The sequence below is a fragment of the Engystomops pustulosus genome, chromosome 7, assembly GCF_040894005.1.
Source record: "Engystomops pustulosus chromosome 7, aEngPut4.maternal, whole genome shotgun sequence".
In the NCBI taxonomy this organism is placed as follows: domain Eukaryota; kingdom Metazoa; phylum Chordata; class Amphibia; order Anura; family Leptodactylidae; genus Engystomops; species Engystomops pustulosus.
Window position 1 is genome coordinate 148,042,689 of NC_092417.1, and position 24,640 is coordinate 148,067,328.

The 24,640-nt window shown below is 42.0% G+C and overlaps 2 protein-coding genes across 3 annotated transcripts in view; one reads left to right on the forward strand and one right to left on the reverse strand.

Moving 5' to 3' along the window:
• Positions 1-16,690, reverse strand: part of TSPAN4 (tetraspanin 4) — a 430,281-nt gene extending 413,591 nt beyond the window's left edge. For both annotated transcript variants that reach the window (XM_072118168.1, XM_072118169.1), the window contains exon 1: positions 16,579-16,690. The gene's annotated coding sequence lies outside the window, so the exon portion shown is untranslated. The remainder of the gene's footprint in view (positions 1-16,578) is intronic.
• On the forward strand, positions 16,660-22,884 carry POLR2L (RNA polymerase II, I and III subunit L). Its single transcript, XM_072118173.1, has 3 exons — positions 16,660-16,816; positions 20,909-21,015; positions 22,607-22,884. Exons 2-3 carry the CDS (start codon positions 20,921-20,923, stop codon positions 22,713-22,715), a joined length of 204 nt encoding a protein of 67 aa, XP_071974274.1. The 5' UTR covers positions 16,660-16,816; positions 20,909-20,920; the 3' UTR covers positions 22,716-22,884.
• The last annotated feature ends 1,756 nt before the right edge of the window (positions 22,885-24,640 follow it).

Sequence of the window (24,640 nt, forward strand, 5' to 3'; positions counted from 1 at the left end):
CTATAACATGGTGCCCCCATGCCCCGTCCAGTGATAATATATCAGAATATTTTTAGTGAGTGGGTTCTCCATGTAGTGTATCACACCTATGCTAACATCAGCTGTAAAGGGACAATATTTTTAACCCCTCATGGGTGTTTAACCCCTTACATGCCGCGGTCAAGCATGACCGCAGAGTGTAAGTTTGTCCCACCCAAATCGGAACCCCCGGCATGTGCCCCAAGGCTGCCGGCTCCTCTGCCCCCCAGGTTCTGTCTCCAGGCAGGATTCCGCTGTAGCTAACTGATCATACGTCGGCGCACAGGAGAGGAGGGGGTGAGCGCTGCTCACCCTCTTCATAGAGATAAATGGCACATGGCGCCATAATACGAGAAAAGATAGGACATGCCCTATCTTTTCCCGGATACAGAACGGTAGAGTGCCGCATGTGTGTGCCACCGTACCGCTCCATACCGCTCTGTGCGCACATTGCCGGCCTACGGAGGGCATATATAGGGCGGTTGTATATATGCCCCCCAGCGGTCATCTGAATGTATTACTTACATTATAAACTGCAATACAGGCAGTCCCCAGGTTACATACAAGATAGGGTCTGTAGGTTTGTTCTTAAGTTGAGTTTGTATGTAAGTCGGAATTGTAATTATTGTAGCCCCAATCAAACTTTTTTTGGTCTCTGTGACAATTGGATTTTAAAAATGTTGGGTTGTCATAAGAACCTATATAAATAAAGAATTATTATTTTTGTTAACCAGGATTAACAATAAAGCTTCATTACAGACACCTGTGATAACTGTTAAAGCTGTTTATTGTAGCCTGGGACTAAAGTACATCAAATTACCAAAATCCAGAGGTCCGTTTGTAACTAGGGGTCGTATGTAAGTCAGGTGTTCTTAAGTAGGGGACCGCCTGTACAAGTGTATTGCAGTAAAAGGGCTTGAACAAGCAATCAGATGAACACTTGTTCAACCCAAAACGTCGAAAAATTAACAAATATAGAAAAAAGTTAAAATCATTCTATAATAATAATTAAATAATTTACATAAAAAAAACCTGACATATGTGGTATCAGCACCTCCGTATGAATCTGTACAATAAATCTAAATCAATATTGAACCTGCTCGGTGAACGACGTAAAAAAAAAAAAAACTTCCTGTAATATACAATTTTTCATCAAATAACCTCACAAAAAATGTTCTAAAAAGTGAACAAAAAAGTTACGCAGCCTAAAATGATACGACTGAAAAGAACAACTCTTTTCGCAAAAACTAAGCCCTCAACCAGATTGGTCAACAGAAAAATACAAAAATACAGACGTTGTGGCCCTGAAAAGTTGTCTATTCTCCAATATTGGTTTTGCTCAGTAAATTTGAGCAAACATAAGAAAAGCTATATAAATGAGGTGTCATCGTAATTGTAGTGAACCAGAGAATAAAGATAAATATTATTTTTATGTTATGGAGAGCAGGAAGAAAAAAAAGTGCTAAAAATCCAAATGAAAATTGATGATTTTGTTTGTGTTCCCCTTGAAATAGTTAATAAAATCTCATGAATAAGGTATAGACCCCGATTATTAATTATCTATACATTGTATCCCACCGTGCAAATAGAAAGCCCTCATGTGTTCGCATTAAAAAAAAAATAATAATTTTATAGCCTGTACAATGTGTCAATACAAACCTGCTCTGAATGGCGCTGCTTCCATTCTATGCCCGGCTGTCTGCCCATACCGCAGTTTACCACCACATATGGGGTATCAGTACACTCGGGAGAAATTGGGCATCAAACTTTGCAGTGCATTTCATCATTTAATTCATTATGAAACTGTCATTTTTGGCCCAAATGAATTTATTTTCCAAAAAAATAAAAATAAAAAGTTTATAAATCGCACTTCCATTTGGTTTTAAACCTTGTGAAACACTTAAAGGGTTAATAGACTTAATAGAAATAGTTTTACATACATTGAGGTGTATAGTTTCTATAGAGGGGTAATTATATGGGGTTTTACTATTATTTAGCCCTTTAAAAGTCATTTGAAAGCTAGAAAAATTGCACCTAAAGTTCTAAGCCTCATAACATGCTAGAAAAATGAGAGGACGCATAAAATATCATTCCAATATTAAGCAGACATTCCAGAAATGTCAGTTATAAAGTTTAACAATCTGCCTGATAAGCAGAACATTTCAGACTTTGAAAATGAAGAATTTTTCTGAACTTTTGCCAAATTTCAGGGTTTTTTTTAGAACAAAACAAAAAATGTATCACTTAAATTTTACAACTAACATGAAGTACAATGTGTCTCGAGAAAACAATCTCAAAATCACCTGGATGTGTTAAAGTGTTCCGAAGTTATCAACAATTATCCTGACACGTGTCAGATTCTAAAAATTGAGTTTTGTTACTAAGCTGAAATCAAGCGTCAGTGATAAGGGGTTAAATGGTAGGTCCTGCTTTGCAGCAGATAACTGCCCCCATCTTGCTGCAATTGGGGCTGCCTGAGGCCAGATGCTCAACTCTCCTCATGGCTTGTGCACCCCTGCAGATATATATTAGTTATATGCAGGTTCATACTGTGATGGGGATGCTGGACTCAGGGACAACTGATAAGAACCCTATAACTCCAGCTCCCCCTCCCCCAACAGCCCTGTCAGCTAGCCTCAGCATATCCTCTGCAATACTGGAATACTATGAAGTTGGTACTTCCCTTTGCCAAAGCGAGGACATGTAACAGGACAAACAAACAATTAACACAAAATGAAGATCAGTAGTCCTGGTAACAACAGAGATGGCTGACAAGGCACAATATCACAAATACAAATAATAGTCAAGAACAAGATATGGCCAACTATCAGAAGTACATAAGTAGAGTAAATCACGTACAGACAATATAGCTAGCAAGAAGAAATAACCAGCAAGGAGGATAGCACACAAAGCGTATTTATGAGAGTAGGACATCCCCTCTAGGTGAAAGGTGCAAACCTCCGAGTCTGAGCATTTTAACCCTTGGTAAACCCTTGCAAAGCCTGCAGAGAGACGGCACGGTAGAAGCCCAGCCACTACACCACTATTCATACTGCAGACTGAAGTGAACCAGAATAATTCAGCATCTTCTCTGCCTAACTGTACGAACAGAGGAAAACTCTGTCAGACTATATCTGACCCGAATGTAACATGCATGCTCTGGCATATAGCAGGATAGAACAAACCATATTAACACATACTTGGGTGGTCATCAATATAGTCTGCGGCAAATATTTGATGGCAAGTGGTATAGTCGTGCAATGGGTAAATCATACTTAAAGTGAACCTAATATAAAACTAATAAATCACTAGCAGTATGTTTGTCACGCACTGGGGTGCGGGAAGAGTCTCTGGGGCTAAAGTCTGTGGACTCCCTGGACCACCGCGTGGGATGCTAGCCGCAACCAGGGAGCGGAGTCTAATTGGACTCCTGGTCTTCGCCAGAGCCCGCCGCAAAGTGGGATGGTCTTGCTGTGCCGGGGAGCCACCAAGTCGCTCCACGGGTGTGAGTATGCCCGCAGTGGCAGCCAAGGTAGGGACACGGGAAGGCAGGACCACGGGAAGGCAGGACCTCGGGAAGGCAGGACCTCGGGATGGCAGGACCTCGGGATGGCAGGACCTCGGGATGGCAGGACCTCGGGATGGCAGGACCTCGGGATGGCAGGACCTCGGGATGGCAGGACCTCGGGATGGCAGGATCTCAGGTAGACCACTGGGATACTGGACCGCCACAGGACTACAGGACCGCCACAGGACTACAGGACCGCCACAGGACTACAGGACCGCCACATAATAACACCACAGGAACACGGAGGCATCTGCAAACGCTCAGGAATCACGGAGGCGTCTGGAAATGCCCAGGAGGCTCTCTTCAGCAGAATGACCTGAAGATCCGGCAGGGGATGCTGGGAGTCACCAGGCTATATAGCAGAGCCAGGAATGCCAGCGCCAATAAGGAGGACACTGGCCCTTTAAATTTCAGTTTTGTTGGATACATAGGCAAATACAGTGTTAAAATAAACAGTAGAAGAAAGGGAAAGGAAAGACAAAAAAACAAAGGGGAGATTCCGAGGGGAAGGTCCCCTTCACGTCTGTGTGTTTGTTTTAATAAAGCGCATGGAAAGCTGTCATACAGGTTGATTCGGGTACCTAAACCACATGTTGGCACTGACCTGTAGTTGGTTCAGGATCCCAAATCGACCTGACCGTTTCTTTTTGAGTAAACATAAGTAACCACAATCACTTCATAAAGTCTATAAAAATATCCTTAAAACTCCCAAGATAATACTTGAAACTTGTTGAACTTACTATTTAAAGATTACAGTTATACAGCCATGTTAAAAAAAGTTTCATCAAAAGGTAAAACTCACCATACTCATACATGCTGCCCAATTCTACAACTTCCCAAGAACTCTTGGGAATTCTCACCTCCAGTGATGTTATTTACATATGGCCTCCTGGGGGGGGGGGGGGGGCGATCTACTGTAACATAAGTGTATCCAAATACTGTATCATTGTTGCAGGATAGGATACATGGAAATACGTTTTCTAGGATGAGATTAGGAAAACTTTGCCTCTTTTGGTCTAGAGTTGGGTATTTGTTCCTTTTGGAATAGATATACTGGTTTGGCTTTAATCCCACATCTTGTCATGAGGCCTTTTCAAAGTCATTCTTGATGCTAAAGAAGCTGCCTTACAAAGTAGCAAAAGAGGCAATGTTTTCCTTATCCCATCCTATAAAATGCATATTGCATATTTCCAAGAAACCCTTAGTGGAGCATCAATGGCTATAAGTCTCTATACGCCTGCATGGTGGCTTTAATAGACATTTGAGTTTCTGTAAGCAGAACCCTTACTTCTGGAGGCTAGTATAGAAAGACTAGTAGTGGACCAAAGAAGATGTAGCATGGAATTGGTGAGAAATTGGTAAGGGAATTACTACTCATTTTAATATTTTTGCATAATTATAAAAATAAACCCCTAATATATAATATATAATTATAATTCACTTGACCCATGTTATACGTTTCAAATGTTAAACTATAACTCTATAAAGAGCGTTGTAGCTTATTATGTATGTATATATGTTTACTTCTTGGAAATACCTATGTACCAGTCATTCACCAAGAAACACCATGCAGTCTCATACAAATAGAGTAGTAGTACAGAAGTACTTCATAAATGACATTATAAACCCACTCTTACTGTCCATGCTCGTATGATTCCCCCTACCACCCAGATACAGCAATCTTCTAACAATAAAAAAGCCTATTATCATGGTTTATGGGATGATCCCTACCACACAGATAATTAAAGAGCCTCTGCTGTCCATACACAGTAAACACTACTATTTTGTGACCAGAATACCAACAATTCACTACAAAGGGAAAATGCCACGTGCATACTGGCACATACCAGCGAAATGGTATGCAAGTCCTGTAAAATATGTGCAGCCATTAATTAGAGACTGAAAACACTGATGGGAAGAAGGATGAGTAGATGCAAAAAAAAGTGAAATCCTCTGTAATAGACTGACTTATGCAATATAAAAAAAAGACAAAAATGTAATTGTGATAAAACTGTTGTTGAAAGTAATGGAGAAAAACAGGACAACCAGTATTTTGTCATCAGGTCAACTACCAATAGAAACAGTGCAATCCGTAAAAGGAATGATCAAGGATATGTCTGCCAAAAATTCTAAAAATGTCATCTAAATATAAATGTAAGTGTAACCCGAACCATCTTCTGGCCATAAATGGGGAAATTGTATTTTCTGCTTTTATTTGCGATATAAGAATATAATGGGTGAATGAATTAAAGCCCTTTCACCAGATTTCTGGACTGATCAAAGTCACTTTTTTGCCCACAGATGACATGAATTTGACTTTCTCGCACATGGAGGGCCAGAGATCTGCCTCATACCTCAGAATACATGAGGCATTAATAACTCAGTGCTGAGTATGATAGGCCAGTCCTGAGAATTTCCATCACAGCCTAGTACAGCCGGGTCAAGAAGATATAACATTTCTGTTCTCCCATCCATCCAGGCAAGGAGTTAAAGAAACAGAACGCAACTGTCATAAACAATTGTAACACCTATAGAGATGAATTGGAGATATGGTTATTCTCATCTGGGCTTCGAATGGCCGGCCATGCCCAACCGTCCCTATATCTCAACACCTGATATTTGGTCACATTTATCGTCCATCTAAAAAAAATAGCTGCAGTCCAGGTATTAGGTGAAATAAGCTGAGAACTTTACTCCAAGCTTTAAAGTTTCGCTGAGTAGCCTTTTTTCATGCTTGAAACGTTGCAGCTCAGTTTACCTGATACCTCATAGCTTTATTTCAGGGACTCACTTTTAGTTTTTCAGAGGGCCCCACTTTGTCTAAAACTGGCCCTCACTACTGGGGACATTTCTGTGACTACTGGCTACTAAAGGCATCACTGTGACTGCTGGGGGCATCTATGTTACTGCTGGCTACTAGCGGTATTACTGTGACTACTGGCTACTGGGGACATTCCTGCTACTACTGGGGACAGGCACTGTGACTATGATTAGGATCCATAGCAGTAGCAAAATTACAGTTATGAAGTAGCAACAAAATAATTATATTGTTAGGGGTCACCACAACATGAGGAACTGCATTAAAGGGAACCGGTCATCAGCAATTGGCCCAATAAACAACTACCAGTATATCATCAAGCAATGTAACACCTTCTAGTTTTTGTTTCTTTAATGGCTCAGTGTGGTGGCATCATCCAGAAAATCAGCTTTGAAGTGAGGTGTAAATTGGTTGTATAAAGTCAAGGGGGAGGAGAGTTTAACACTGAAGTCAAGGTGGGGAACTCTGAAAGCCTCCTCCTCTGTTATTGACATTGTACATCGGACTTCAGGAGATCTGGTTAGTAATGCAGGACCATCATTTACAGTGCAGGGGGATTTCAGAGGCAGGGAAAGCTTGACATCAGTTTTAAAATCTCCGCCTCCTTGACTTTATACAACCAATTTACATCTTACTTCAAAGTAGATTTTCTGGATGATGCCACCACACTGGGTCATGAAAGAAACATGTCCTGGATTGTGTTCAGCTGCTTGGCAACATCCTGGTAGTAGTTTATTAGGTCAATTTCTGATGACATGTTCCCTTTAAATGGTTGCAGCATTAGGAAGGTTTAGAAATACTGGTCTAGAAATATAAAGGTATATAAAGGAAAATATGCATACAGTTCAATCCATGAGCATCAGGTTATAGATTCTTTTTAAATGTTGTGGATTTTGTATCCTATTGGGATGGCTTTCAATCGCTGCAGTGAAACACCTAATGGACTCATACACTATCCTGTATACTTTTTGTATACATAACATTTTATATCAAACTACTCAACTCCCCCTGCTCTATGGCATGCTGTTTTGAGAACAGATTTAATGTTCAAAATACATTATAGGATTATCAGCTATCCACAGGAGAAGGTGATTTGTAAGGGTCCGACTACTAGGACCCCCACTGATCATGAGAACGGGACCCCTGTGGTCTGGAGAACGGGGATCCTATTCTCATTAATTGGTGGAGTGGCAGGACGAGCGTGCTCTGACTATGTAAGTGCCAGAGCGCTGTGCTCAGCTATCTCTGGTAATCCCATAGAATAGAATGGCAGGGAACATGCTCAATCTGCCAACCCCGCACCCATTAATGAGAATGAGATCAAAGGGGTACCATTCTCATGATTGGTGGGGGTACCAGCAATTGGACACACATATTGATCGCCTCTTTATCCCTTATCCTGAGGGAAAGGGAAAACTACTATACTTGGGGCATCCCCTTCAAAGGGTTTGCACTCACTAATCTGTTGTATGTGTGGGCCCCAGCACTGGGGTTGCTGTGATTGGCTGAGGGGCAAGTCTGCAGTATATTGAAACTCTCTGAAACCCTTCTTAAAACTTTATCTTCTTGTGAAATCTGTTACAGTATACCAGGCAGACTAAATATTCAGAATCTGACTAAATACATTTGAACATTAAAATATGGTCTGAAACGCTGGAACGGCTCACAATATATTTCAATAATAGGATTTTATGCCAACTATTAAGAAACAGGAATAAACGGGCTTCTCAGAACGTGGGCTGCAGAACATCGCGGCGAGATTCTGACAAATGCGTATTTATATCTCCTCACATACAAATGATCTGTGCTTTATGTACAACAAATGTTTACTCCTGGCAGCTAATGAATGGCTCAGGGAAAAAAAATGGACAAGCATAGGGAAGTATTGCCAATTTTTGAGTATTTGAAGAAGTTTGCAACTAAATAAAAAAAGGCGGCAAGAGAAAGTTTAGAGTCCAACATAAAAAAGGACACAAGCGTAGTGAGGTAACCCCGCACTTTTGGGCAGATTTACAATTACGGTCTTAGATTTAGGCTACCTGCAAACAAATCTATGCAATATCAGGCCCCAAATAACGAGCCTGAGTGCCCATGTGTTATCAACATTTGAAGTCCATTCATGCACAGATGACAGTAGAAAAAACTGCCCCATCTATTTCGATGACCGTCCAAGCCAATTTTGGACTACTGGGCTGGCTGTATACTACTGGGGGCTAGCTGGCTGTATACTACATGGGGCTGGACGGCTGTATACTACTAGGGGGTGGCTGTATACTACTGGGGACTGGCTGTCTGTATACTACAGAGGCTGGCTATATACTACTGGGAGCTGGCTGACTATATACTACAGGGGGCAGGCTGTATACTACAGGGGGCTGGCCTGGCTGGCTATATACTGGGAGGCTGTGACCAATGCATTTCCCACACTCAGCTTATACTCGAGTTAATAGTTTTTACCAGTTTTTGGTGGTAAAATTAGGGGTCTCTGCTTTTACGTGGGTCGGCTTATACTCGAGTATATACGGTAAGTAACCAGATATTTCTCAAGATAGCAGCAATTTTGTTCGTCAAGATAGCGACAATTGTTGAAAAAGCCGCAGTTGTTGTTATTTTATTTACTTTTTGATGTATTTGATATATTTTTTAATTTAGTATTTTTTTTATAATTTAGCATTCTGTTTTTTATATTGCACTTACATAAATGTAGGGGAGATAATACATACTATACTGCCTACTATAACCTTGCAACAGTAATAGGGTTTGAATATTGGTGCTCTGGACAATTCCTATTAGCCGCAATGAAAAAACGCAACGCAATTGCAGAGCAGAGAGATTAATGGAGCAGAATGGTCATGCGCGACCGTCTGCTTCATTAATCTGAGGAGCGGCCACGGATCCCTCATTTTCACGATTTGCGGGGGTCTCAGCACTGAGAAAACAAGTTAGGCCCTAACCCGTGTCTTTGTGGGAAAACCCCTTTAATCTAATTAAAAAGAGAAAAGTATATGTGAATAGCCACATAAACAATAAAAAGTCAGTATTCTTTCCATGTAAATCCCAATAACATAATTAGAAGAAAACACTATGTGTGAATGAGCCCTTAGGCTGTATTGTGTGTGCGCTGTCAAGCAGACATCACATAACAACAGACCAGAGTGCCAGAGATAGGTATGACTTCTTCATTATATTTACACCCCTTAAAGAAAATTCTTACATTTCTATCCCCTAGTGATGGTAACACAATAAAGATCAATTTAACCCTTTATTTTACAATTTTACTCAGTTTTATTGCTGTTTTAGCTCCTAGCTCTCCCTCAGCTGCTCAATGCAAAATTCCAGGGTGTGGGCAAGGCCTCTCTAAGCAGATACATTATGACCCATCTAGTTCTGTGGGGTGACAATGTGGTTAGATTATCAGGGTACAGGTTTAAATACACTTTCATCTGGCTTCAGACATTGAGAGAGAGAGATGAGACCGATCAGAGATGCATGAGATGTTTACACAGAGGCTGATAGACCATTACACTGTTACACTGTGGGCTCTGCTACATCTCACAGATATGTGCCTGCCTCCCCCTTCCCCTGGATCACTTATCTCCTTGTAGTTTGTAGTTTCTCTCTCCTCACATCTCCTGGCAGGAAGTAATCAGTGAGTGTCTCTGAGCTCCGTGCAGGGGGCGTGGCTACACAGGATGGACAGACAGAAATCTCATCTGCGCAATCTCATCAAAGATGTTGTCCGACCCTAAGTCAGAAGCTACAGGGTCGTGTCTAGGGGCACCTGAAATTGTGTACACCAGGACTGATAGAGACAAGTTGGATTATATCTGTGATATGCTGTATTTTTGTTAATAACAGTGAATTAGAGAATGTGTTATTATGTTATCCTGGGTACATATAAGACACTTGTCTTTGTTAGGAATACCCCTTTACTGCCCATACTATAAAATAAAAAAGGGGTTGTCCAGTTATAACAAATAAACGTTAAAGCTTATATAATGAAAATGTATACAATTTTCCAATATACTTTCTGTATCAATGTCTCGTTTATAGGAAGATTCATTGTTTACTTACCGTGGATAAGGACCTGTCCCTGGTCATGTGATGTCACACAGGTGCAGGGCTGATTATATCACAGAGAGTAGTCAGAGCTGTGTGATATGAGGAGCTGCGCACCTGTGTGACATCACATGACCGGGGTCAGGTTTCTATCCATTGGAAGTAAACAATGAAGCTTCCTATAGAATGACAGCAAGCAGAGTTTTAGAAAACCGTGAGGAATTGATAATCATATATTCTTTTACCATATATTCAATAACATTGATTCGCTATAACTGGACAACTGCAGTCACTATAACTTGTGAGCAGAGAACATTTTCTACAGGTTCTGATGCTGGAGGTGTCGGGCCGGGATCACAGGTGCACAGCGCACAGAACACTTGGAGAGGATTTATGCTAAACTGCGAGAAACAAAATGTTGATCGTGTACTTGAAATACAGATGAGAGAAAAGTTTAACAAATACAATCTGCAAATTCGAAAGAAACCAAAAGGAAGCTGAGAACAGTGGCTTCACCGCTAGAGAAGAATTTTTGCTGGGTGGAGATATATCTATATGATACAGTGACCCCTTTACAGATTTATAAATTATAAGTCCATCCACTGACATAATAACATTTTGTTACACACGTCAATAATGATGATTTTTATGTGCAGTTTTTAGATACATTATTGGCAGCAGAGGTCGCATTAATGCATGTACAAGGATCATATATGCTTGTACAGGCAGTTTTATTCTTTCAAAAAAACCCTGATGCATCATAGTAGCTTGCAAAGACAGTTTTATTCCTTCAAAATTGCTTTTCCCTGTTCTTGCAGGACAATGAGGACAGTCCGTGCGGCTCCTGACACACAGGCATAATTGACAGAACAGAGGTGTTAGCTTTGCATGTTCCTTGTGTGCCCCAGCAGTGCACAGCCACCACTTTCCCCTGACTGCTCCCAGGCTAATACTGTTGGGTGAAGGTGGAGCTAACCAAGGCCACTAATGATTACCGATTCCTCAGAACTGCACATGCAGATCATGGAGGCTAGGGCTGTACTAGAGGAAAGAGTGGTCACAAGAGAAGCCAGGGGACTGAGTTCAGGCTGGCTGAACACTATAGTAAGAAATCACATTGGTGACAGTTTTGAAAGGATGCATTCACATATGGCACTTTTTGGATGCGTTTCTAAATGCATGCCAGAAATGCATGCAGTTTTATGGGTGTCGTAACACATAGGGGCACATTTACTTACCTGTTCCTCGGAGTTCTTAAAAAGTGCATTGTCTGACGATAATGCACTGTGCCGCGATTCACTACGATCATGCGCCTGATATCCTGCATGTGTCGCTTCCCCACTCAGGTCCGACAGAGTTCACCTTCTTCTTCCTGGTGCATGTAAGGGTGATGTCACACACGGTGATTTTAGGGCGTTTTTAGTTTGTACATTTTCAGATCGTAAAAAACGCATGCGTTTTTGTCCGATTTTCTGAATATGCGCAATTAAAAAGGGACAAAACAAATGCGTTTTCAAAACCTGCATGCGTTTTAAAATAAAAAGGATGCGTTTTTTACAATCTGAAAACGCACTAACTAAAAACGGCCTAAAAATGCCATGTGTGACATCACCCTTAGTGCATTGTCTTGCGACACAATTTGAATGTTAAATCCCGCACTCTGTCCGAATCAGTCGGATAGTCCGCCGGACTGTCTCCCCCTTTTCTGTTGCATGAAAGCCAGCGCAGCCGCGCCACAATACCCTGTTAAATACCTGTCTCAGCCGTGCAATCCCCGTCAGAAAATCCAACGAAAGTGCGCCGCAGGCCCTTAGTAAATAAGCCCCATAGTGTTTGTGATGCATTTTTTTCAGTAAGCAGCTGTGAAAATGTTAACATAGCAGCTTACACTTCCAGCAATGAGGTTATGGTCACACGTTACGTTTTGTTTGCGTTTAACTCATGCGTTTTCAAATAGCTGAAGAGGAGATTTACCTAATTACATTGGTGTCAACATAGCGTTTACAAAACGCATGTGTTAGCGGGATGTTAATATATGTGCTGTTAACATTTGTTAGCATTTTGTTAATGCTTGTGTTTTGTAGACTCAACACAATGTAATTAGGCAAATCTCTTCAGCTGTTTGAAAACGCAGGTGTTAGACGCAAACAAAACGCCACGTGTGACCGCAGCCTTAAGACAAAACTTGTTCAAACCAACCAATAGAAGTGCATATGAGATGGCGCCTAGGCCTGCCCCAGTATGCTAGCGGTGAGTTTGTAAACGCTGCTTGTGAACACAGCCTCAACAACTTCTGTAAAGTTCTGTAAAGTTTGCCTGTTCTGGTGACTCTCATGGATGGATACTTCCTGTGACGTCCGTGTTTATCCGGTTTCTGGACATTACTGTATACACTCCCACTCAATGGTAACTACTCCCACAGCAGAGGTTAAGGGGGGGACATGGGGATGTTTTTGGCAAACCAAGGGTAGCGCTGGATCCACATAACAGACTATAATGGCCTATATTTTCATCATGCTAAGCGTCATGTTATTAGAAAACCATAACACAAAGTCTTCCAGCCATTTTGCCAAAAGCTAATGGAGCCTCGAAATAGTCAGAGGCATAACTTGAAGCTGATAAGCCCCAATGCAAAATCTGTGTCAGGCCCCCAAGTATAATGCATGGTTTATAATACTAGTCTTATCATATGTGAAAGTTACCTCTTATGGGCCCCCTAAGCCTCTTGGTTGTGACTGCAGCCCCTGCACCCCCTCATGTTATGCCCCTTGTAGACCTTGTCTGCTTTCCGGGACATATTTGGAGAACTTTAAACATCCTTTTACTTCTTAAAAACTACCTTTATACAAATACACACGAGAAATTTTAAACTGCCTTGTGTTAAGAGACAGACGCCTATTGGAGCCCTAGGGCTATATTCACATATGCTGCGCTTGTTGCAGCTTATGCCGTGATTTTAAGGCAAGGTTTTGTTTTTTTTTAGGAAATAGCAGTAAACTATTGTAATGTCTTTTATAAAGGATAAAGAATACAGCAACAAGACCAGCACCTGAAAATAAAGGTTACACACATCTCTGCTTCACAAAATGCAAGTTTTTTACATTACCCAGAATAAAAATGGATGTCACAATGTAACAAGAATCCTCCTCCCACAAAATTGACAAACAAAACTTCAAAAGGATTGCCCTGGGAACTTAACTTAAGAGGACCTTTCACCACAGGTGGAGATTAGCATGTCATACTTTGGGGGCTGCTACGCAGATTCAGGGGCACTTTGAATTTTCTTTCTAGCCCCCACGTTTGAGGAGATATCAGTCCCAGTATCTGACCATGTAATCCTCTCTACTGTCAGAGAGGAGGATCTGGAGCGGAGGAGGGGTGTGTGTTATGATAATCATCTACTTGTCAGAGAAGATAAGCATAACACATGTCCCCCCCAGCACCTCCTCTCTGACATAGATCAGATACCAGGACTGATATCTTAGCAACCGTGGGAGCTAGTGCAAAATTCTGTGTAACGGCCCCTACATAATATTATGTTCATTTTTGTGTGTGAAGTGGTGAAAGGACCTCTTTGAAGGGGTTGTACCAAATTTGGAAGTTATATCTGTAAAACAGGCATCCCATTCTCTCTAATGGGTGTAGCGTCAGGTTGATCATGTGTACTGCCGCTCCATTCAATAGTATGGGAGCGATGGTGATTGGCTTGGCTATCTCCAACACTTACACAAGGAATGGGAGAGCAGGAGATAGCCAAACACTGTGATTGGCGTTATCAGAACACTCTCATGCTCAGCCGCCGCTCCACCCAATACTGAGAGTGGGACCACCAATCTCTGGATTGAAGGGGGTCCCAGATCCCCTCTCCTGTGAATAGAGAATAACTTCCTTACTAGGTACAACCCCATTTAATAACTGAAGTCTAGGAGTGGGTCGACTACCTAAGCATTCACCTTGAACATTGACTTTTTTTTGCGGAAAACTACGCCAGCTAACAGGGGCGGGGCTTCTAACACCCCGGTGTATGATAAATCTCCCCCAGGGGGCGTTGGAAAAAAACCCTCAACTTTGGAGGCAGTTTTCAGAGGCAAATATATATACATCCTCATACTTCTTCTTCCTCCTTCCAGTTTAAGGAAGTTTTTACTCAAACTTCCTTAAAAAATATCACCATGACAATTTTACCGAAAATGCTGTTTATGAAAAATGACCATAAAGTAAAATTCCTGAGTGCTAAGGGTTTGGAGAAAGAAATGACTGGATTCTGCTGACCTTACTAGATGAATATATTGTAATGCTCCCTTGATGCATCAGATATCGCAGATATTATAACATTTACTGAAGTTTTTAAGGTATCCAAAATCCATCATGATAAACCAGGGACACTTATCATAGATCCAGGCCCTAGGACTGCTGTAATCTTCTTATAATTATTATCCATGGACTTTTAAAATCTACTTTTGCAATTATGCGTTACCAGAGCCCCTCTGTGCTATAGTTTCACAGGCTGTTACACTGTGCAAGGAACACTTCCCTCTCACACTGTGTGAGTTTACAGAAGGCAGAGAGAGGGTAGTGCTGAAAGAACAGGACTGAGAGGCTCTGGTAATGCCTCCGGTAGCACTTTAGGCTCATTAGCATAATTAAAAAGTTGATTTTAGAAGGAAGGGGACCATGAATAACCAATCTAAGAGGAGTGTCCCTGGTTTATCATGATGGCAGATTTCCTTTAAAGGTCATCTACCACCTGAATGAAGGATTGTATGCAAATGAACCTGAGGGGCTCCAGGCTCCATTAACATCTATGGAGTCTGGAGCCCTTCAGGCTCATTTGCATACACTCCTTCATTCTGGTGATAGATGCCCTTTAAGGCCGTACTTATGTTAAATCTACATTTTTTCATGAGAGGAAACTTCATCATCAACTCTCCAGAAATATTTTGGAGTTCTGAAATTATAATAAACATGTTTTCTCAGAACTCCACGTTGTGCTGTTCCTCTGTTGTTTCTCTTGGTAATTCATAAATAAATTGCTAACCAAATGTTCTCAATTTATGGAGAACAAGTAAAAAATTGTATAGAATGATCACCGTATGATGAACACAATATTTCATTACAAGTAACTTCTCCTCTTTTATGATGAAACGGCTAAATAACTTTTTTTCATTTGTTATAAAGACCATGATAAAGGGGTGGACCGATGTTTTTAAGAGGTTTCAGCGATCCAGTGAGCGCCGCTTCAACTTCCAGACCAGCGACAACCTGGAGTGCCCCTTCAAAGGGCATCTATCACCAGGATGAAGGACTATATGCAAATGAGCCTGAGGGGCTCCAGGCTTCATAAGTGTTAATGGAGCCTGGAGCCCCTCAAGCTCATTTGCATACAGTCTTTTATCCTGGCTTTAAAAACACATTACGCCCTATATTTGGACAACTTTGGAAACTTTTTTGGAAAAATAGCACCTCAACAAACATAAAGGCAATATTGTGACACCTGCTGCACCCGCCACCTTGTCCAAGACCCCTCTAAGCACCATCACCCACCCCAGAGGTGCGACAATAGCTGCAAGGGGTGTTTTCACCACAAGACTTCATATAACATGTCCTAATATAGGATCTATATGATAGATAAATCTGATAACAATGAGAAAAATGAAAAAACTTAGATAAAAAGGCAATACATTGTATCATCTATAGGATCCTGTGTATACAGACATGGAATATGGATCCCTGGCTGTGGTTATATAGTAAGGACATGTTCACACCTGGCTGATTAGTTTTCTCTCAATTTTCTCTCATTCCCAATACATGGAGATATTCAGTAGAAGAAAGCTGTGTAACTAAGCCGCACTGTGTGAACACAACGTAATGGATGCAACAGCTGAGACTATAAAGTGTAGCATCTACGGCACCTGCATCTCCTGTGATGTATCTAAGGCACTGAGGGGCGGCTTAGATACACGCTGTAGTATCTTCTGCTTTCTGTGTGAACTTGTTGATTCATGCAGGATGGAACTTACGCTTGAGCTTAGTGATACAGAGTCAGAAGGCATGCACTCACACTCACACTCACACTGACAGTACAGAGAATAAGAGTATATACACAGGACACTACCTGCTGCTGCTGTCTGTCTCCTCCGTCCTCTCGCTGTGATCTTCCCTCAGCAGCGCTCGCCGCTTCTATTGCTGTACCCCCTCCCGTACACAAGAGGGCGCTCCACCATTACACAGCTGCCCGGCACTAAGCGGAGGGAGCTGAGACCCGGAGAACTCGCCGCTAGAGGAGGGCGGGGCGTAGCGAGTCACGTGGTGAAGGAGAGAGTCGCGTGTGTGAGCCGGGAAGTGGCGGAGAGGTGAGCGGCCATGTATATACTATAGATGTGTAGGGATTGTCCTGTACTCCGGTGCTGGGACCTCCCCCACATTATGTGTCCCCGTTATAGAAATAAGTGCTGCTGGTCACACTAAGGATTCGTGGGGGGTCCCAGCAGCCGGAGTTATCACATCCCTGTTCACACGTTGCGTGTGAACTGCAGCAGCGTTTCCCTGAAAATAGGACACCCCCTGAAAATAAGACCTAGTACAATTTTCTTTCAAGCTTAGAAACATAAGGCCTCCCCTGAAAATAAGACCTAGCGGCAGCCATTGCTGCAGCTTCCACCAAGCCATTCAATAGCAGTAGTAGGACCTGAACAAGAATGAGTCAATGAAGGAAAGTGCTAAACATGAGAGATTGGGTCCAGTGATTCAAATAGTAATGGAATCACAAGAAAATCGGCATGAAATCAGAGTTTGGAGAGTTATAAGGATGGTAGAGAAGTTTTTGACATGGTTCTTTCTTATTGTACATAAATACAAGGATTGTCAATAGGGTTTTTAACCAATACGTTAAACCTCCGTTCTATATTTTTTGTAACTGAGGTTAGGAATGGAGGTTTGAACTGTAGTGTGAACATAGGTTTATACGCAAGCTTTTGGGGGGTTTTCACACGTAATGCAAATCTCTTGGCCTGATCACTTTTGTTTTTCCAGCGAAACAAGAACTCTGCTTGCTAGCGACAACAGCACAGAGTACCTGTTAGATCCGCTGCCGCGACATGCACGAGGCAGACCGGCCGCCGATGTCGCTAGAAAATGGCACATGTGCAGTGTGTTTCTCCCTACACAAAGGGAAGGAGACGGGGGTTACTGAATGAGACGGCATTGAGGATGGCCGCCTGCTTGTCTGCAGCTCCCCACCCCCTGACTTGTCGCTGTACAAGAATAAAATATTATTTTTCTAGATGAAGGCATGGCTGGTAAGGTTTGTTTGGTGGTTTATAAGCAATGGCGCTGGTGACAGGATCCCTTTAAAAGGACAGTCTGGTGCTGGATCTGGTGTAGTCCATGAATATGGGGGATCGGGCGAAGAGAAGACCCACAAGTTCCAGGGGTGTGGGGGGATCACAGGACCTGCTTCATTTAATGAGTTGTCTCCTTGGACCAGGGGACAACATGGGAGGATGTTACACAGCAGAACATCCACAAATACCCTCTGGAGCCTATTTAATCTTTGGGGGACGCAGAGGTCCCCTGTGACACCTACTGTGTTTTTTTTTTTTTTTATGTTCTATCTTTCCTTATGTACAACTTTATGAACAGGGGTGCACAGCGCTCGCCCCTTTTCATCTCCAGCGTGCCTCCCTTTAAGTGTGCCTGTAGCCTTAAATATACGAACAGTCGTCAATTTTGCACGAAATAAGAGCCCAGCTGTCTCCAGCTATGGCATAGAGATGTGGTGGCGAACCTATGGCACGGTTGCCAGAGGCGGCACTCTGAGCCATCTCTGTGGGCACCCAGGCTGTTGGCCCAGCACAGCATTTGTCAGACAGGTCGGGTGATTCAAGGCTTCCTGCAGTCCTGGGTAGCCCAAGATATGATGCATTAAGGGCAATTTTAATGTAACACCTCCTGGTCTTTTAGGGACTGCAGGAGGAGTGCAGAGGTTTTGACAGAGCTAGATTATCATTTGAGCTCCTGCCCCATGATTCTTTCTGTTCGAGGGAGGGAAGCTACAATGATAATCTGAATGTCCTTTCCTTCTTTCAATTCTATTGGTTTCCAAAAGACGGCAATGCGATTGAATGCTGTGTCAGAGCAGGGAGCCATAAGTTGCTGATTAAATTGCTGTGTTGAACTTTGTGATAAGTGGGTCTTTGGCTGCAGTTTGGGCACTTGGCCTCTAAATGGTTCACCATCGCTGGCATAGTCTCCTCTCCATTAATTAGTTGAACAGGACCCCCATTCTCATGATTGATTGAGGGTCCAAACACTGGACATTCTTACACACATCCTGTCTATGCAACTTATTGATACATAATACTACAGACTCTTCCTGGAATTCACAAAAATGACACTTTAGCGCCAATTATAGATTTGTGTGGCTGCTACTGATGCATGTCCTGGTGATCTAGGGGGTACTTCACGGGTTCATGTCACCTTTTCTTATTCTGTAGGCAAGGACTGGTGGTCTCAGGTAGTGAGAAGGAAAAAGCAAACGTTTTGGAGACAGAGTGCCCAAGCTACAACCAAAACCCACTTGTATCCAACATGACAATTAAAGCAGTAACTTATTGATCCCTGCTGTATTCCTGTTTTTAAACGTATGTGTCCTGAGTTCACCAATACAATAGAAAGATGGAGAAATTTGGATTGTAGCTTCCCCCCAGGGTCCCCTGAAGAGGAAGAATCGGGGGGACCCAGAGGAGAAACTCTGATGACAATCCATCTCTGTCCACACCTTTTCGCTCCTCCTGTAGTCCTGGCAGCCAAGGATGTTGCTTAAAAATAGCGCTGAGTATGGCACTTTCTCTGCTGTATTGGACCGCAGGAGGAAGCCTTGAGTCATATCTGGCAAACTTTATGTTGGGGTGAGGGCTTGGGTGCCCACAGAAAGGGCTTTGAGTACCACCTCTGGCACCCGTGCCATAGGCTCGCCACCACTGTCCTAGGTCATCTAAGAGAATGGAAGGAATGTGAACTTCCCCCAAAGCAGCTCTCCAGGGATGTTTAGAGTTTATTTGCTCTGCTCCATTTCTGCTAGAGTTAAATATTGTACAAAGTGGTGTATTTGGTGACAGTACGTGTGTCTAAACCCTTGTGCAGATGAACGCTTTCATCCATGTGCTATTCTTCACATGATCTGTGTGAAGAATGTAGAGAACTCAGAGCAGGTCCTATTCCTGTAGGTGATTGCATCTCGAGCCTTCACATAGAAGTCTATGGACACGTGGAAAAATTAGTATGACACACAGGATCCTATGCATGCGGTCCATATTTGTGGATTGTTTGCTAGGTAATCCCCTTCAAGGGGTTGGGAGAAGCTAATGATATAATTTGCTAGCCTTCCCCTTTTTTGGGGGGGAGAGGTGGGCACAAGAATGACATTTGGACAGTTTTTGAAGATTCACAAAATGGCTTTTCCCGAACTCTTTATTGGTCTCATGATTGTGTTACTTGATAAGCATTTATGGGCCACAGGCTGTTGACAAACCGCTTAGCAAAGGTATTACATATAAAGCGTGCATCGGGTGAACGGACTATGGATACATTGCTTAATCCTGTAGGTGTCATGCTTGCTGCTGGTTGAAGGGGCGGTTTGTTAAACTCCTACGATATTTAGCGGGTGTGATGCGTCCAGAGTGTGCGGTCTGCAACGTCCAGCCCTAAAGCGGACGACCTGACCTGACCTGAAGCGCTGAGTTCAGTTGAGGCCGGATATTCCAGCCAGAACATGCTGCAAGTTTTATGCATTACACTCGACATCATTGTGTCCATATGAGAGGAAGGGTAAATATTTTAATAAACTGGAATGGATGAAAATCTCACTCATTTTTGGCTATGCAGGAATGTTCCTGGCTATGATCGTCTGCATACACAATGTCCACCACTGCTGGCTCCTCTTATACCTCTGTGTCTCTTCTGGATCCTGCGGGATCTCCTCGCCTGTAATTGTGAAACTAGCGCTGCTCCGTTGTAAGAATGTGGAGGCCCGATTCCCAATCACGTCTTATTTTCATTAGTACACATTGTTTTACTTATGTCATTCCTTCCGTAGTTAGGACTTTTCTCTGCTAGTGTCGCTGTATCTGTAATTGTTCACTTTGATCCTTTAAACCTCATATAAAAATATCCATTTCTGGAGAATTCACTTCTTAATCCAATCAGTACTGCCAGAGCTAGTAAATGATAGAGCATGGAGAGCAGCGCGGCGATCTGCCGCACATTGATCACGCCATTACAAGCTGATACACTGGCTTATTATCTTTTAGCAGTCTTGTCTCCAGAGCACTCCATAGCCCAGAGCAAGGGCACCGAGAGGTCCCGGCGGAGCATTTGTTATTATTTAGCCGGATCTTATCATGGCTTGTGACCCAATTTCATGTCCTTTCTTTCTTCCCCTCCAGAAATTCAACAAAATGATTATCCCTGTCAGATGCTTCACATGTGGGAAGATTGTGGGAAATAAGTGGGAGGCATATCTCGGGCTGCTGCAGGCGGAGTACACTGAAGGGTAAGTTCTCTCTATTCAGGACTGCCAGGCTGCATGTCTATAGAGCAAGGCCATGTGTTCATTTTATAATTATTCTTGCACTCCGATTCCGTAAGAAATTTGGGTAAAAATAAGAAATCATTGATTTGTTCTCTTCTATTAAGAAATTTCTTATTGATCTAAAATCTCTTTATGAAAGTGGTGAAAAAATGCATTTGCACCTTTTTCTTGTGGCTTGGATTTTTTGTCTTTCACTATGCACCCCAAATGACATGTTACCTTTATTCTTTGGGTCAGTAGGATCACGGGGATACCACATGTATATAGGTTTTATTATGTTTTCATATATTTACAAAAATTAAAACCTGTACAAAAAAGAAAAAAATCATTTTCCATGTCCTGACTTTACGGAGCTGTGTGTGGAGTTTTTTTTTTTTTTTGCAAGTTTTGATGACCTACCTTATATCAATAAACTGTATGGCCTTTTGATCACGTTTTATTGAATTTTTTTATATTTTTCAAAACGACTTTGGGCGCTATTTTCCTTATGGGGTTAAACACCGGGAATAACAGTTATTATATTTTGATTGGACATTTTGAGACGAGGTGATACTTAACATGTTTATGATTTTTGCTGTTTATTTGTATCAGTTCTGGGGAAAAGGGTGTGAATTTGGATTTCTAGGTTTTTTTAATTTTTATTTTACAATTTTTTGCAGACCCCTTTGGGCACTTTAACCCCAGGTTATCTGATTAGTCCTACCATATACTGCCCTACTACAGTATGGCAATCTATGGGGATTTTCTATTACAATGAACATATCACACATTGTAATTGATGGTGTAAAACAAAACTGCCTCAGGTCGCTGTATGACCCAAGGCTGACATAGTAACCAATTGCTGTCCCCTGATGACGTTACAGGGGGCGGTGATAAAATCCAATATGGCTGCGCCCACGCACCACCAGGCTTTAAATGTTTCCGGCAGCTCAAGGTCCTGGCAGGGCAATTGTTAATGGACACATAGAGATCACATGACCCTCCATCTGTGGCCATTTTATGGACAGGAATGTCTGGATGATGAGGTAAATGACATGAGGCTTCACTTTACATATCAAGAAAGCGGAGCAGAACATTTAATATATGTACATTGGTAAATTACCTAATATCCTGCTCCCTGCACTTACACACACACACATTACAAAAACATGAAGTAAAATGGCCAACCCTTTAAGCTTAAAAGTGCCTTCATCTAAAGAAATGAGAACAATGTAAACGTACTATTTAGAGAACAATGAAGATCCTGGGGATAATTGAGGGAGACATTTTACAAATAAGTAGCACAATTGTGAAGAATTAGAGGGGTACACAGGGAGGAAAGTTAAATTTTTTCTGTATCCATGTTGCTCTACATCTTGTGATGGCATTGATCCAGTCATCCTGATTGTTCAACGTAGCCTTATCCACAATCTTATCCCTTGCCGATTGGCCCATAAAGTGTAGAATACATGGAGCCCCGGCTTCTTATGCTGAACATCTTGATTATGGTTATGTAGATTATATGTGCTCTGTGTTTTCAATCACTTTAGGTTCTTATATGTTCTTTTTATAGCGATGCACTGGACGCCTTAGGTTTGAAGAGGTACTGCTGCCGACGTATGCTTCTTGCTCATGTGGATCTGATTGAGAAGCTATTGAACTACGCCCCCCTGGAGAAATGAGAGGACATGGGGGTACCTGACACTTTCCAATGGTGGGAGAAGATCATCTGTCCACAGCTGAGTGTAAAGATGGTGACAAGAAGAAGCAAACCAGGACATTCCTAATCACTGATACATCTGAAGTAGCTACATTTTCTCGTTTTGTATTTAATAAAGGTATTTTTTTTTTTAAATCAATAATGGTGTATGTGAGATTTATAGTAAGAAGGCTTTCTGATACAATGCTACAATAGATTTCCTGAATGTAGGACAGGGGGTGGACTGAATCGGGCAGGGGGTGTATATAACACAGTGGACTCTGATGCAGTCGTCTGAGAACAAACCACACAATGCACCTTCTCAGAGACGGCTGAAGCACCAACTAATGATAGGGATGAGCTTGGTCCTAGTAAGCAGTGGCCTATCTTTCATGTTTCCATACATCCTTATAATAAATACATCTGATCTCCTTCAGGCTCTAGACCTTGTTTCATTAAATCTGACTAATCTGCTTCATCTGAGATCAACCTGGACAAAAACAGTGGGGATGATACAGATCCTGTCGAAGGTTTAGACTTGGGCCAATTTGGTCCATCTATAGTCCTAAAATGTGCCCAGTTTACCATTGGCTGATAATGGGTGCCTTTGGTGCTTCTTTATGGCCTAGATTAAATTTAATTCTGTATCACATGTGCACTGCATTTCTGAAACTCTTCCAAATAGTCAATAAAAGTGTCCTTTTAACATGTATGTAGAGTTATGGGGTTCTGGTGCTTGGGGAAACATCTGTACATGATGCCATGCATTTAATTACTGCCTTTGGGGAAACCAATTGGCGAGGTCCATCTATGAATCAAAGACTAAACACTGGGTCCAGGACAGGACTCCATACATGCAACAATTTCAGTCTTTGCTATTTACACTTTTGTGAAGGGGGACATAACTAGGAAAGGTTGGGGCCTCTTCCAGCTATAGGCTTTATTGAGGCCAAAAACTATTTGGGTATCTGCACACGCTGCTGAATGGCGGCAATATTTACCCTAGCAGTAATCCCGCAGCCATTAAAGCTATCAGAAAGAATAGGCTTCTTCTAAAACAAACAGATGGTAAAAAATAATGAAACTGATCTGTTAAAGGTATCTGTTTATTAGCAAAAAAGTTTTTAGTTTTTTTTATCCATCCAGACATCTGGTTAAATTAAAATTCATGGCGTAGTTTTACACAGCTGACCACCAGATCCATCAGGAGGTCTAAGGCCCCATTGTATATTACCTGCTGATTTTCAGCCTGGCATTTGTGTTCAGTAAATCTGCAGCATAACACAATGGTAGAAAACTACGAGATATATGACCAGTCCTGGTAAATTTCCCCTAACATGTATATGAACACTAAGAGTGTCTGTACATGATGCAGATTAGGGCCAGTTCCCATCTGCATTTAGGCTTTCGTTTCACAGTTTCTGTTTAAAAAAGGATTGAAATTTAAAAATGGGTAGATCCTAGATGGCAGGTTTCTCTAATAAATGCCATCGTAGCCCATTTTACGTGCTAATCCTTCAATGCCCGATATGTTTGGAAACGTTTTATTGCCCTAATATGCAAATTGGTGAAAGAGGCTACTGGGGTGTGGAGTAGCCAGAGCTGAAGCTACACGGCGCGGCCACTCCACGCCCCAGTAGCCTCTTTCACCAATTTTCATATTAGGGCACTAAAACCTTTCCAAACTTATCGGGCACTGAAAGATTAGCCCTAAAAAGGTCTACGATGGCATTTATTAGAGGAACCTGCCACCGGATCTACCTTAATAGGTAGATCCGAGATGGTAAGTGTCCTTTAACCCCTTCACGCTCTGTGCCGTACATTTAATGTTTTATAGTTTTTTTTTAATTATTCCTACTATCCGCTAAAATAATGGAAGGTCTAATTGAAGAGGTAAAAATGGATACG